A 12,095-nucleotide genomic window follows, 5' to 3' on the forward strand; every position below is an offset into this window, starting at 1 on the left:
CCTTGGCGATGGCCGTGTCCATGGCCGTGGCGATGGCCTTGGCGATGGTCGTGGCCATGGCCGTGGCGATGGCCGTGGCGATGGCCTTGGCGATGGCCGTGTCCATGGCCGTGGCGATGGCCGTGGCGATGGTCGTGGCCATGGCCGTGGCGATGGCCGTGTCCATGGCCGTGGCGATGGCCGTGTCCATGGCCGTGGCGATGGCCATGGCGATGGCGATGGCCTTGGCGATGGCGATGGCCTTGGCGATGGCGATGGCGATGGCGATGGATGGTCGTGGCCATGGCCGTGGCCATGGCAGCGGCGGTGATGTCAATGATCTTGACAGACACAGAGACGAAGAGGTCTGGTGTGTGCAGGATGGACGAGTGTACGAGCAGGGGGAGGATTGGGAGGTTGACAGCTGCACCTCCTGTACTTGCCAGGTCAGTGCTGAACAAATCTTATGTAACTACAATCTAAAATATTAGCAGTGAGGTGTTGGGAGAGGGACCTGTCATAGATAGACAACAGACTTAGACATCACCTGCATCATCTACTGTAGGTTAGATGGTAAATCTTCTGCGCTGCAATTACTTCCATCTTTATTTGTAATTCTACTTTGTATGTAGTCCAGGGGAAGTCTTTCAGGGGAAGTCCAAGTCAAGTCTCTGGAGTTGACTGCTGCAAGACTTGGCTTACTTGAGACTGACTGACTTGACTTGGGACTTGAAAGCCATAACATTAAGTCTCAAGTTTTGACCTGGTAAAATCTTGGAACAAAAAAAAATCTAAGAAACCTCTAGCATGGCTCTAATGTAGCCTAACCTTTTAGGAATAATTCTTCATTTTTAGAAATACGCTTATTCACTTTCTTGCTGAGAGTTAAATGAGATGATTGATACCACTCTCTTATCTGTTAAATCTGAAGCTATAGCCAGGAGACCTTTAGCTTAGGTTAGCATAAAAGCATAAAAAGAAGGTTCAAACTAAGGTTAAAAAAATCGCCTACCAGCACCTCTAAAGCTTACTTTACATCTTGTACATGTTTGTTTAATCTGTACAATTTATTATGTGCTAAGCTAACGGTCTCCTGGCTGTAGCTTCAGATATGGCAAGAAAGCGAATAAGCATTCTTTCCAAAATGTCAAACTATTCCTTTCAAATGTATTAACAGGGAGATACTTAAGTTTCACTTGTATCCAATGTGGTTTTATTTATTTCCAGAGCTGCCTTTCTTAGTCTCCTATATTTTATGCTTGCTTCATCCTCCTCTCTAAGTCTGTTTCTCCTTATAAAACATCATTGGTTTTGTCAAGGATGGATTGAGGGAGTAGCCAAACTTAATATGAGTCATGACAGCATACCATTCCTCTGCAAGGACTGGCATTTAGCAAAACATCTGACTCAAACTAGCATGGTTTGACTAATAATATTGTTACAAATTCTGAATGTATGAACACATTTTGTATCTTCCTCACCTTGTGTAGGATGGAAAGGTGGTGTGTCAGCAGATGTCTTGTCCTCCTGTATCCTGCATCAATCCATCCTTTATCGATGGAAAGTGTTGTCCTGTCTGTCTCAGTGAGTTTGGTTTGTAATTATACTTTAGTTTTAAAAATGTGTGCTAAGATCAAAAAATGTGATAAAGGTAAACCAACAGTATATGTGTGTATAAAGATAATGAAGATGGCTGGTCCCCGTGGTCTGAGTGGACCGACTGTTCGGTCACCTGTGGACGTGGAGGGCACCAAAGGGGCCGATCCTGCAATGGCATCATGCCGTCCTGTGCTGGCCCGTCAGTCCAAACCCGCAGCTGCATGATGATGAAATGTGACCGCAAGGGTAGGACATCATTCTGCATGTCTGATCTGTCACATGTCTTGATTTAATACATTTTTTGTGATTGATTGAGTACAGCTGGTCCAAGGGAATTAATAGAACATTCCTCAAAGAGCAAAAGTATGTAACTTTACACGAAGAGATTTTAGAGTAATCATAATTGGAAACATGTTGTAGTTCTGTAAATGTATGCACAGTGTGGAGCTGTGGTGGTAGTCTGTGTCGAATTCTACTCAGAGACTGTTCCAGGCTACTGTACAAAAAACCTGGACTTTTTACAGTCTTTATGTGCTTGTTTCATGTCTAGTGCGTGCTGACGGGAACTGGGGCCTTTGGTCTCCTTGGTCTGCGTGTACAACCACATGTGGAGAAGGCAGCATCACACGGGTTCGTCTCTGCAACAACCCTCCACCACAGAGGAGAGGCAGAGGGTGCACGGGCAGCGCCAGGGAGACATCACCTTGCAACAATACACTCTGCCCCAGTGAGTATAGAAGCACAAATGCACATACAGACTGCACTGTAGTACTTAACTGGCTTACATGTAAATGACGTGCTTGTGTGTAGTTGCTGGAGCCTGGACAAGCTGGACTGAGTGGTCACTGTGCTCAGACTCGTGTGGGGGAGGTCTTATGAGTCGCCAGCGGGAGTGTTTGAACCCTGCCCCTCAGAACGGGGGGAAGCCATGTGCTGGAGACGCTGTGGACTATGAAGCATGTAACAAACAACCATGTCCTATAGGTAAACCTTAACCCTGTCCACAAACCTCAGGCTATAGGTACATCTTAACTGTGTAAGCAGATATTACTACTTACTTTAGTAGGCTAAGCATCACATCCATGGATACGCCTTATTCCTTTCTTATTGGATGAAACATATTTTCAAACAATAGAGGATTAAAAAATAATATCCTACATCCTTTATTCAATTATTGAGGCTTAGGACAGAACAGACAAGTGATTCAAATATCAACTTCCTCAGAATAATTTAGGTGCTATTAACCCAATCTTGGATTATTTGGATTGTGACTATGTATAAAAGATTCATTGTCTTTACTGTATGTGCACATTTGTATGTGTTTTCAGATATATGTTTGCTCTCAAATCCATGTTTTCCTGGAGTGGAGTGCACATCACATAGCGATGGATCATGGGAGTGTGGACCCTGTCCGTTGGGTTTAAATGGCAATGGCACTCACTGTGAAGATGAGAATGAGGTAATAAGAGCAGACAAAGGATCAGACCACATGACACATGAGCCAATGGCTCAGTGTCACAGATGTGGGGCACTGGAAGCAACAGTTTGTTGATTGTTGTCCCATATAGCTTATCCATATAGTTATAGTTGAAGTGAGCTAATCCTACATCTACAGTAAGATGCCTTGTGAGGCCCCAACATAAAGACAAAATGTCAAATTTTTTTTAGGCATGGCTGTAGGGATGACAATGCCAGTCCGTCTAGTCAGGCAGTCGCACCACTTTGGTCCAGACAGAAATATCTCAAAAACTATTGGACTGATAATCATTAAATTTTGTACAGACATTCATGGTCCCCCCAGGTTGAATCATAATGACTTTGGTGACCGCTTGACTTTTACTCTAATGCGACCATGAGGTTTACATTTTTGGCTTTTAGTGAAATGACTAGACAGCTGTAGGATGGACTGTCGAGAAATCTTATACAGATATTCATGGTCCCCAGGTGGTGATTCCTAATAACTTTGTTGATCTCCTGATTTTTCTTCTAATACCATCACTTATCCAGTAAAAACTCCCAACATCTAACAGATGGATTGGCTCAACATTTTGTACAGGCATTCATGGTTCCCAGACAATGTATCCTAATAACTTTGGTGATCCCCTGACTTTTGCTTTAATGCCACCAGCAGGATGACATTTGTGGTTTTGAGTTAAATGTCTCGACATCTATTGGATGGATTGCTGTGAAACTTGGGTTGTACACTTTCCAGATCCTGAAAGCTTCTCCCTGATCCTGCCTGATCACGTTTGCACGTCATGCAGGTTGTGAAAGCTATGATTGGTCAGAGTTCAACCTCTAGTCTGTCAAACCTTTGTATTTACAGTTAGTGTTTGATATGCTGAACATGGATAATCCCTCTATCTCTGCAGTGTGAAGTGGAGGATGTGTGTGTCACAGAGTGTGTAAACACAGACCCTGGGTTCTACTGTCTGCCCTGTCCTCCTCGCTATAAAGGCACCCAGCCATATGGTCTCGGACTGCAGGAAGCCCAGAAAACCAGGCAGGCATGTGTCTTGAATAAACATTTTCTTTTGTATGAACCACTTTCTTTGCTTTGAACTACAATCATGGATCACTTTTGTATTCTAAAATGCTTGCTTTGGTTGTAGGTGTGTGAACCATACAATCCTTGCAAAGACAACACACACACCTGCCACAAGTATGCTGAGTGCGTGTACCTGGGCCTGGCGTCTGAAGTTTTGTACAAGTGTGCGTGCGCTGTCGGGTTCGCGGGTGATGGCTTCCTGTGTGGCGAAGACTCTGATCTGGATGGCTGGCCCAACAACAGATTAACCTGCAAGCAGAATGCAACCTATCACTGTCAAAAGGTAAAATAATCATAAACAAGAAAGAAAGAAGATAGAATAATTTAAAAAAATAGAGAATAAAAAATCTAATATGACTGGCTGGCAGTGTTCTGGTTGGATGCGATTTCACTAAACTGAGTTGTGATTGGCTGCAGGATAATTGCCCCATGCTACCAAACTCTGGACAGGAAGACCTGGACAAGGACGGACAGGGAGACGCCTGTGATCCTGATGACGACAATGATGACATCATAGATGAGAGGGTGAGACTGTGGCCCAGACATTAAGTAACTCTGAGAATACCGTGACTGAAAACAGGCAAATATTCACATCCACTGTGTGTGTGTATGTATGCATAAATGTCTGTGTTTGGCATAGGACAACTGCCCGCTGGTGTACAACCCTCGTCAGTTTGACTCCGACAGAGATGGGGTTGGAGACCGCTGTGATAACTGTCCGTTTGATAGCAACCCACTGCAGACAGACACTGATGACAACGGAGAGGGAGACGCCTGCAGCATCGACATTGATGGAGACGGTAGGAGCGACTCACTATACCAGGCCTGGAACGTGCAGTTACTCATCCAATTATTTCAGTCTTAATTAAAGAATTCCATAATTTGTTTTATATATCTATCCATCAACGAGATAAAAGAGATCAATTCAACACCCTGCTTTAGCTTACCACCTTCACAAATTCAGAAAATGCATTTGAACCTGTCGTTTTCTGTGATGCTTAACCTCAACCCAACCTTACTCTAACCCCAACCAGTTATCTCTACAAAACCTCAGTGGAAACACTGTTTGAAGGGGAGGGAAACACTATTCGAGGGGGGACCCGTAGTGCGTGTCTTACTGGCCAAAATTGAAAGCAGTGACATTTACTGTAGTTCCTCCGAGTCTCCACCTTTACTGACGGCCAATAAGGCGGTTCAGAACAGTTTGAACTGTTACATCCCCTCCTTTTAGCTAAGTTAGAAGTTCCTTGTTTCTAGTTTGCATTCATCATTTCCTGTTTTATTTTGATATACTCACCTCTGTCTCTTGTTTCAGATGTTTCCTGCCCTCGTGTGTCTCCCGCCTGAGTCATTACCCTGATTGTGTCCACCTGCTCCTCATTAACCCTCCTCGCTTGTGTATTTAGTCCTTGTGCTCCCTTTGTCTGTTGCTAGTTCGTCTTACCTGTATCCAGTGAGCTTACCAGTTTGTCTGAAGTTTTCCAGTGATTCCTAGACCTGTTTTCTGTTTTTGAAGCCTTTTGCTTATTCAAGTAAAGACTTTTTACCACTTACCTGTCTCCTAGGTCATGCTATTGAGTCCTATGCCTGCTAGTCTGATATGAACTGCTAGCTTAAAGTTAGCTTAGCAAGGCTACAGCAGAGGCAGTGCAGGGAGGGGATATGAATGAGTGGCAGTGAGTCTGTAGATTTGCCAGAAAAAAATAAAACACAGATCAACACTGTAAACTACTTGCTTACTAGTAGTAGTAGTATTTCTACAACTACTACTCTCAGTTGCTCTCAATCACACTACTGACAGTTGCCATATGTGGTTGGTGTGTCTTGTTTATGTGTAATAAAAGAGTAAAAGCCACAGGAAATGCAATTTATCTGCTGTGTGTGTGTGTGTGTCCCTCTTTCTCCAGAGGTTCTGAATGACCGTGACAACTGTCCTTTAGTCTACAACACTGACCAGAGGGACACAGACCTGGATGGTGTTGGAGACCAGTGTGACAACTGTCCCCTTCTACACAACCCATTGCAGGTTTCTGAAAAACACAAATGCTTAAAAGCACACATGAATCTTCTGAAAAACATACTGAAAAAACTCCATTGATGGTGGCAACAATCAATCAGGGATGGATGGATTTTTTTGATACATCAAAAGGAAATCTTGGAAGTAAATGCAGGGAGTGGGTGTGTTGGTTAAGGTAAAACTAAGCACGGAGACTTGTGATTTAACACTATTTAAATATATAAAGTATATTGTATGTGTGTGTGTTTGCAGCTTGACTCTGACAGTGACCTGGTGGGGGACATGTGCGACAACAATGAGGACATCGATGAGGACGGCCACCAAAACTCTCTAGACAACTGTCCCTACATCGCGAATAGCAACCAGGCTGACCATGACAAGGACGGGAAGGGAGATGTCTGTGACCATGACGACGACAACGATGGTATCCCTGATGACCGGGACAACTGTAGACTAGTGCCCAACAGGGACCAGCTGGACTCTGATGGTCAGTGTTGCTACAGTTTTTCTAAATTTTAGGTGACTGATAGGTCTTCTCAAAACAACCAAATAAAGGTGTCAGCTATAGCAACTCAAACAGAATCTACTGAAAATCCATCAATAGGACTGAGAATATCTCTAATATCATGATACAGATGTTTATGATCAATTTGCTGTCACATAGGGGAAGATGTTCTGTACAATTTATGATAAATGGATTTTGCAGTCATGCAGTAAAATCTTGTGACTATCAGTCCAGCATGTTTCCAGTGGTCCAGGTCTTGTTAATGTTGGACAACAACAACAAACCGTTTATGGCTCTCAGTAGTGTGATTAATCATGAATAAAATTTTCTTTAAACTATCCAGCATCATATGGGACTTTCTCACTACAGTTGCACGTTATCTCTTCCAGTCCTCCCCCACTTCTTGGCAAAAATATATCCAGGAAATCACATCGTTGCATTCTCTCTCCTTATTCCTCTCTCTTGCAGGTGATGGTAGTGGAGATGCATGCTTTGACGACTTTGACAATGACAGTATTCCAGATGCGCTGGATCCCTGTCCGCTGAACCAGGATATTGGGTCAACAGACTTCAGGAAGTTTCAGGTTGTTTTGTTGGACCCTAAAGGCACCACGCAGTCTGACCCTCTGTGGGTCATCCGCAGCCAAGGAACTGAGCTGCTGCAGACAGCCAACTCGGACCCTGGCATCGCTTTAGGTGGGATTAACTATAAAAAAAGAATACTTAACCCAGAAAAAATATAATGAAAATTGTTAGTCTACAAAATTAATATCCCTTTGTTTAAACAGGATATGACAAGTTCAGCTCGGTAGACTTCAGTGTGACGTTTTACGTGAATACCAACCGAGATGACGACTACGCAGGCATTGTGTTCGCCTACCAGTCCAGTCGTCGCTTCTATGTTGTCATGTGGAAACAGGTGAGGTTTGAAGGCTGACTTTAAAATCTTTTGAATCAAAAGTTATATCCATCTTTATGCATCTTCAAATATCTCCTTGACCATAACCTCCTTTGCATTTCTCTATGTCCTAACAAATTATAATTACAGTTCTCACTGGCAAGAAATGGAAAAGTGCATAAAAGAAAGATGACTTTTCAAACACACACTTTTTGTGTGCAGTGATTGTCTTCAGCCATGTACTACTGTACAAAAATCGACTTAACCTTCACTCTCTTTTATCCTCCACATTCTTTCTTTCTATGAGAGCAGGTGTCTCAGGCCTACTGGGAGAAAAAGCCATCCAAAGCTTTTGGCACAGCAGGAGTCTCGATCAAACTGGTCAACTCCACCACAGGACCAGGAGAGTATCTACGCAATGCCCTGTGGCACACCGGAAACACAAGACACCAGGCACGAATCAGTGACTTTATTTCTCTTTGTCTCTTATTTCTTATTTGAACAGAGAAACCTTCCCTAAAACAACTTTGAACAGACCATCCTTTGTTAGATTGGCACAGTAAAGCTCAGATTCTCAAGTACAATTTTCTTGTCCACCCTGATGTGTGTGTGTGTGTGTCTGACTGTCTGTCTGTTTCAGGTCAGAACATTGTGGCATGACCCCAATAAAATTGGCTGGAAGGACTACACAGCCTACCGCATGCACCTCATCCACAGACCCAAGACTGGGTTCATCAGGTACAAAGACTGTCATCATATAACTTCATCATATAAAGTGTCATTTTTATCACTGGATGATCTAACAGTGGTTAGATTTATTCAAGCAAGATTCTTGAATGAGACCCCAGAATATCCAGCATACATGAGGAACTTTTCCCTTGTGTTTTCTCATTATTATCTTGAAAACTTTTCTCTGTTAAATAGTTATTTCTATAGGCAAGTATAGTAACAAACAAGACAGCTGATAAATGAACCTGTAGATGTACTGTATTTAGTTAAAGCATTCGTCACTTGGCTGGTTTTCGTCCTTGGAGCCTGAATTTATATTTTCATGTCGAGCTGTCATAAACCACAGCTGGATTGTGATCATGGAAATCACCCAACTTTTAAAGTTACAAAAACAAAGATTTCTGGACTTCCTTAGAGGAACAACAGCTCCTCCCAAGTGAAAATACCTCTACATCAGCAGTAACCAGTACATTTTAGTTTACAGTTAAACATTTGATATTGGCTTGGCTTTTAAAGGACTGTGCCAATGTTTTAGCCCATACATCATTTTCCTGTATTGTTTTAAAAATGTGAATGTGTTTTTTCCCCCTGTTGACTGGTTCTGATGGCCACGGTCCAATGAAATCCCATTCTTATTGGTTTGGTACTGCCGTGAGGCTTGAGTTAGGACTACTGCGCTACCTCCCTGCCTATCAGCTAGGTTGTCAGTTTGTTTGAGAATTTACACATTTTGTAGTGAGTACCGGGGAGTCACCGGAGAATACTGGGGACGAGAACCAATGCCTACTCTAATATCTCTAACCACAGGAGAATATTTCTATCACTTTTCGACTCAATCTGCTTTTACAACTACTATGCTCACTGGAGATCATCAATTTAAAGCAGGTTTTACTGTAAGTGTACCCAAGTGGATTTTCAAAATGTAATGAAGTGAATGAAAACAAATTGCTGAATGAAAGGTAAAAAAAACCAAAAACATTTTAAAAGCGTACCTATAAACCACTAGCAACTCTGTAAACTAAATGTGATTTACCAAATGGGATAAAACATGCACAAAATGCTGTCATGGTCCTTTAAATCACACATTTGGGGCTCAGGCAGTAAGTTCACTTAATGCAGGTTTTAGTGGAGCAACAATCTGTGGAATAACTTCTTAAATGAGAGAAAATCACATTCAGTTCCACCTTTTGAAGAAAAAAAAATACCCTCAGATGTTCTTACACTGGAGGATATCATCAATCTCCAAGAGTTATTTTATAACAGTGTAATTCAGTTTCTGTGTTGTTCCCGGTTCTCCTCAACCTGCCACATCTCTACTTAGTTGTACTTCTCACTAATGGACTTTCAAAAACATCCCCGGGGCAATGAGTTCTCTGTGCTTTGTGCTGTTAATGTGCAGATGGAGAGAACAACATCAGTACTATAGCAAGGTTTTCAAGCTGAGAAAAAAGAGGAAAGAGAGCAAAACTGTAATGTGACAAGCCCAGTTGGTCAAATTATTAAAATACTCTTAAAGAAGGTTGTCTTTGAAGATGTGAAGTGATGGCGGTGTTGCAATTTGGGTACTGAATGATTGTAGGATTACTGTACGCTTATTGAATGTGAGGCTGAAAAGAAGCTCCTGCTCTTTATTTGTGAAGGTCAGACACACACCGTTATTTTGGATAGTTGCTATGACGCGCCATTGTAACTGCTTTAAATATAGCTCTCGTGGACGTCATGTCTTCAGTGTTATCCAGGTATAAAAAGTAAAATGGGGAACAGGAAGTAAAATACATGAATAAACAACAAGCTTGACCCAGTAATGTTAGGTACATTGAGATTTTTGGTGGAAGACGTATCCTTTACTTAAGTAAAAGTAGCAAAATTTACTCAAAGAATAAAAGTAAAATTTCCCATTATGCAGGTAAAAAGAGTTATATTGTTAAATATTATACTACTGGATTATTATTACTGATGTATTAACATATAAGCAGCATTTTAATGTTGTATCTGGCTGATTCCAGCTATTTTATATACTGTTGGGTGGTTTAATTTACTATAACAATGCATCATATTTTATAAGGTTATATTATACTTTATAGGGTTTTAAAATCTTAACCTGCAAAGTAATAAATAAGTAAAATATAGTGGAGTAAAAGTGACAATATTTTCCTGTGAAATGTTGTGGGGTAGAAGTATAAGGTGGCAGAAAAATAAGTAAAGTACCTCAGAACTGTACTTAAGTATAGTATTTGAGTAAATGCTGCTTTTAACATGAATGTAAACTTATAACGTTGAAAATTGAGTTTCCTCTCAGGTACCCGCAGTAATAGGTGGTCTGCATCTGTGGTAAAACACATGATAACGGCTGTGTATGATAATGTTAGCTGTGTTGTGTGCCCATCGCAGGGTGGTGGTGTATGAGGGCAGGGAGATTTTATCCGACTCGGGGGCGGTGTACGACCACACCCTGGCTGGAGGCAGACTGGGACTGTTTGTCTTCTCTCAGGAACACGTCCTCTTCTCAGACCTCAGATATGAGTGCAGAGGTAGGTTATCCTGTCAAAACATTTATCCTGACTACTGATCAGTGGAAAAAGAAGTACTCAGATCCTTTACTGCCCCTGTGACATGGCATTATTAGATTGTTAATACTGATGCATTAATGTGTAAGCTGCATTTTACTGTTGTAGCAGGTCGAAGTGGAGCTAGATTTAACTACTTTATATACAGTTAGGTAGTTTAGTCCAGTGGATCCCAACATAGGGGTCGGGCCCCTCTAAATGGTCACCAGATAAATCTGAGGTGTCGTGAGATGATTAATGGGAGTGGAAAGAAGAAAAAACATCTAATCTTTGCTTTTTTGTGAAATATTGGACCTCAAACAGTTATTTAAATGAAACCATCTGAGAAGTTTAGAACGGAAATGTTTCTTTGGTGGAACTGACATCTGAAATGTTTGGCGCCCAACTAGACACTGCTTCGTTGTAAGGAGCCACAAGCCAAAAGTGTTGGGAACCACTGGTTTAATCTTTAACAATGTGTTGTATTTTATAAGTTTATCCTATCTTTCTTATGTAAAATCTTCAACTGTAGCTATAACTACACCTGTCAAATGAATGTAGTGGAGTAAAAAGTACAATATTTCCCTCTCAATAATAGTGGAGTAGATGTATTTAGTAGCATAAAATGGAAATACTCAAGGACAAGTACAATTCTTGAGTAAAGGTACTGTACTTTGTAGTTACTTTCCACCACTGCTACTGATTACTGTGTGCTTTAGCATTTGCAAATCACTTCCTCTTTTCAAAGTTGATGATGACCACATCTGTGGCCTGTTTTTCTTTAATTTTTCTCCCCAGATACCTGAACAACCCACCAGAGATCCACATTCATTTCAGGAAATCTTAACACAACAGAGGATGCACCAGACCCAGGCCTTTATCCTGCCAAGACTATCAATTAGTGACCATCATCTATCTATCAGCTTTTATACAACAGTATTGATTTCAGGCTGTGTCATTCGCTGTATATTACTGTAAGATTCAGACAGCATCTCTAGTGACAGTAACCTCTTGTTGCTTTTCATTTGCTTTTGCTAATGGTTGTAAATAATTATTTATTGCCAGATACCAGATGTGAAAGGGAGAGGTGGGAGGATAAATTGATGATGGAGTAAGTAGATCACTGTCTGGTGGTAACTTATCAATAAAATACTTTTCTTCCCCAATTGTTTCTTTTTTCTTTTCTTTTCTTTTCTTTTCTTTTCTTTTCTTTTCTTTTCTGATGAGGCCAGTACAGTTCACATACTATTGTGGAAACGTGGTCTCTAGCGCCT

At 41.4% G+C, this 12,095-nt stretch overlaps 1 protein-coding gene across 2 annotated transcripts; it reads left to right on the forward strand.

Annotated features, from left to right (window-relative positions):
- The first annotated feature begins 237 nt into the window (after nucleotides 1-237).
- On the forward strand, nucleotides 238-11,987 carry LOC122867644 (thrombospondin-2-like). 2 transcript variants are annotated; one of them, XM_044178700.1, is made up of 18 exons: nucleotides 238-425; nucleotides 1,470-1,563; nucleotides 1,660-1,824; nucleotides 2,129-2,305; nucleotides 2,389-2,562; nucleotides 2,907-3,037; nucleotides 3,951-4,085; nucleotides 4,191-4,409; nucleotides 4,544-4,651; nucleotides 4,767-4,926; nucleotides 6,034-6,152; nucleotides 6,396-6,630; nucleotides 7,117-7,344; nucleotides 7,437-7,567; nucleotides 7,859-7,999; nucleotides 8,187-8,284; nucleotides 10,667-10,806; nucleotides 11,620-11,987. In XM_044178700.1, exons 1-18 carry the CDS (start codon nucleotides 249-251, stop codon nucleotides 11,625-11,627), a joined length of 2,640 nt encoding a protein of 879 aa, XP_044034635.1. In that variant the 5' UTR covers nucleotides 238-248; the 3' UTR covers nucleotides 11,628-11,987. The 2 variants fall into 2 exon arrangements, with proteins under 2 accessions (XP_044034635.1, XP_044034634.1); XM_044178699.1 differs by lacking the exon at nucleotides 11,620-11,987 and having other exon boundaries at nucleotides 10,667-10,844.
- Nucleotides 11,988-12,095: the final 108 nt, after the last annotated feature.

This window comes from Siniperca chuatsi, linkage group LG20 (assembly GCF_020085105.1).
Source record: "Siniperca chuatsi isolate FFG_IHB_CAS linkage group LG20, ASM2008510v1, whole genome shotgun sequence".
Lineage (NCBI taxonomy): Eukaryota > Metazoa > Chordata > Actinopteri > Centrarchiformes > Sinipercidae > Siniperca > Siniperca chuatsi.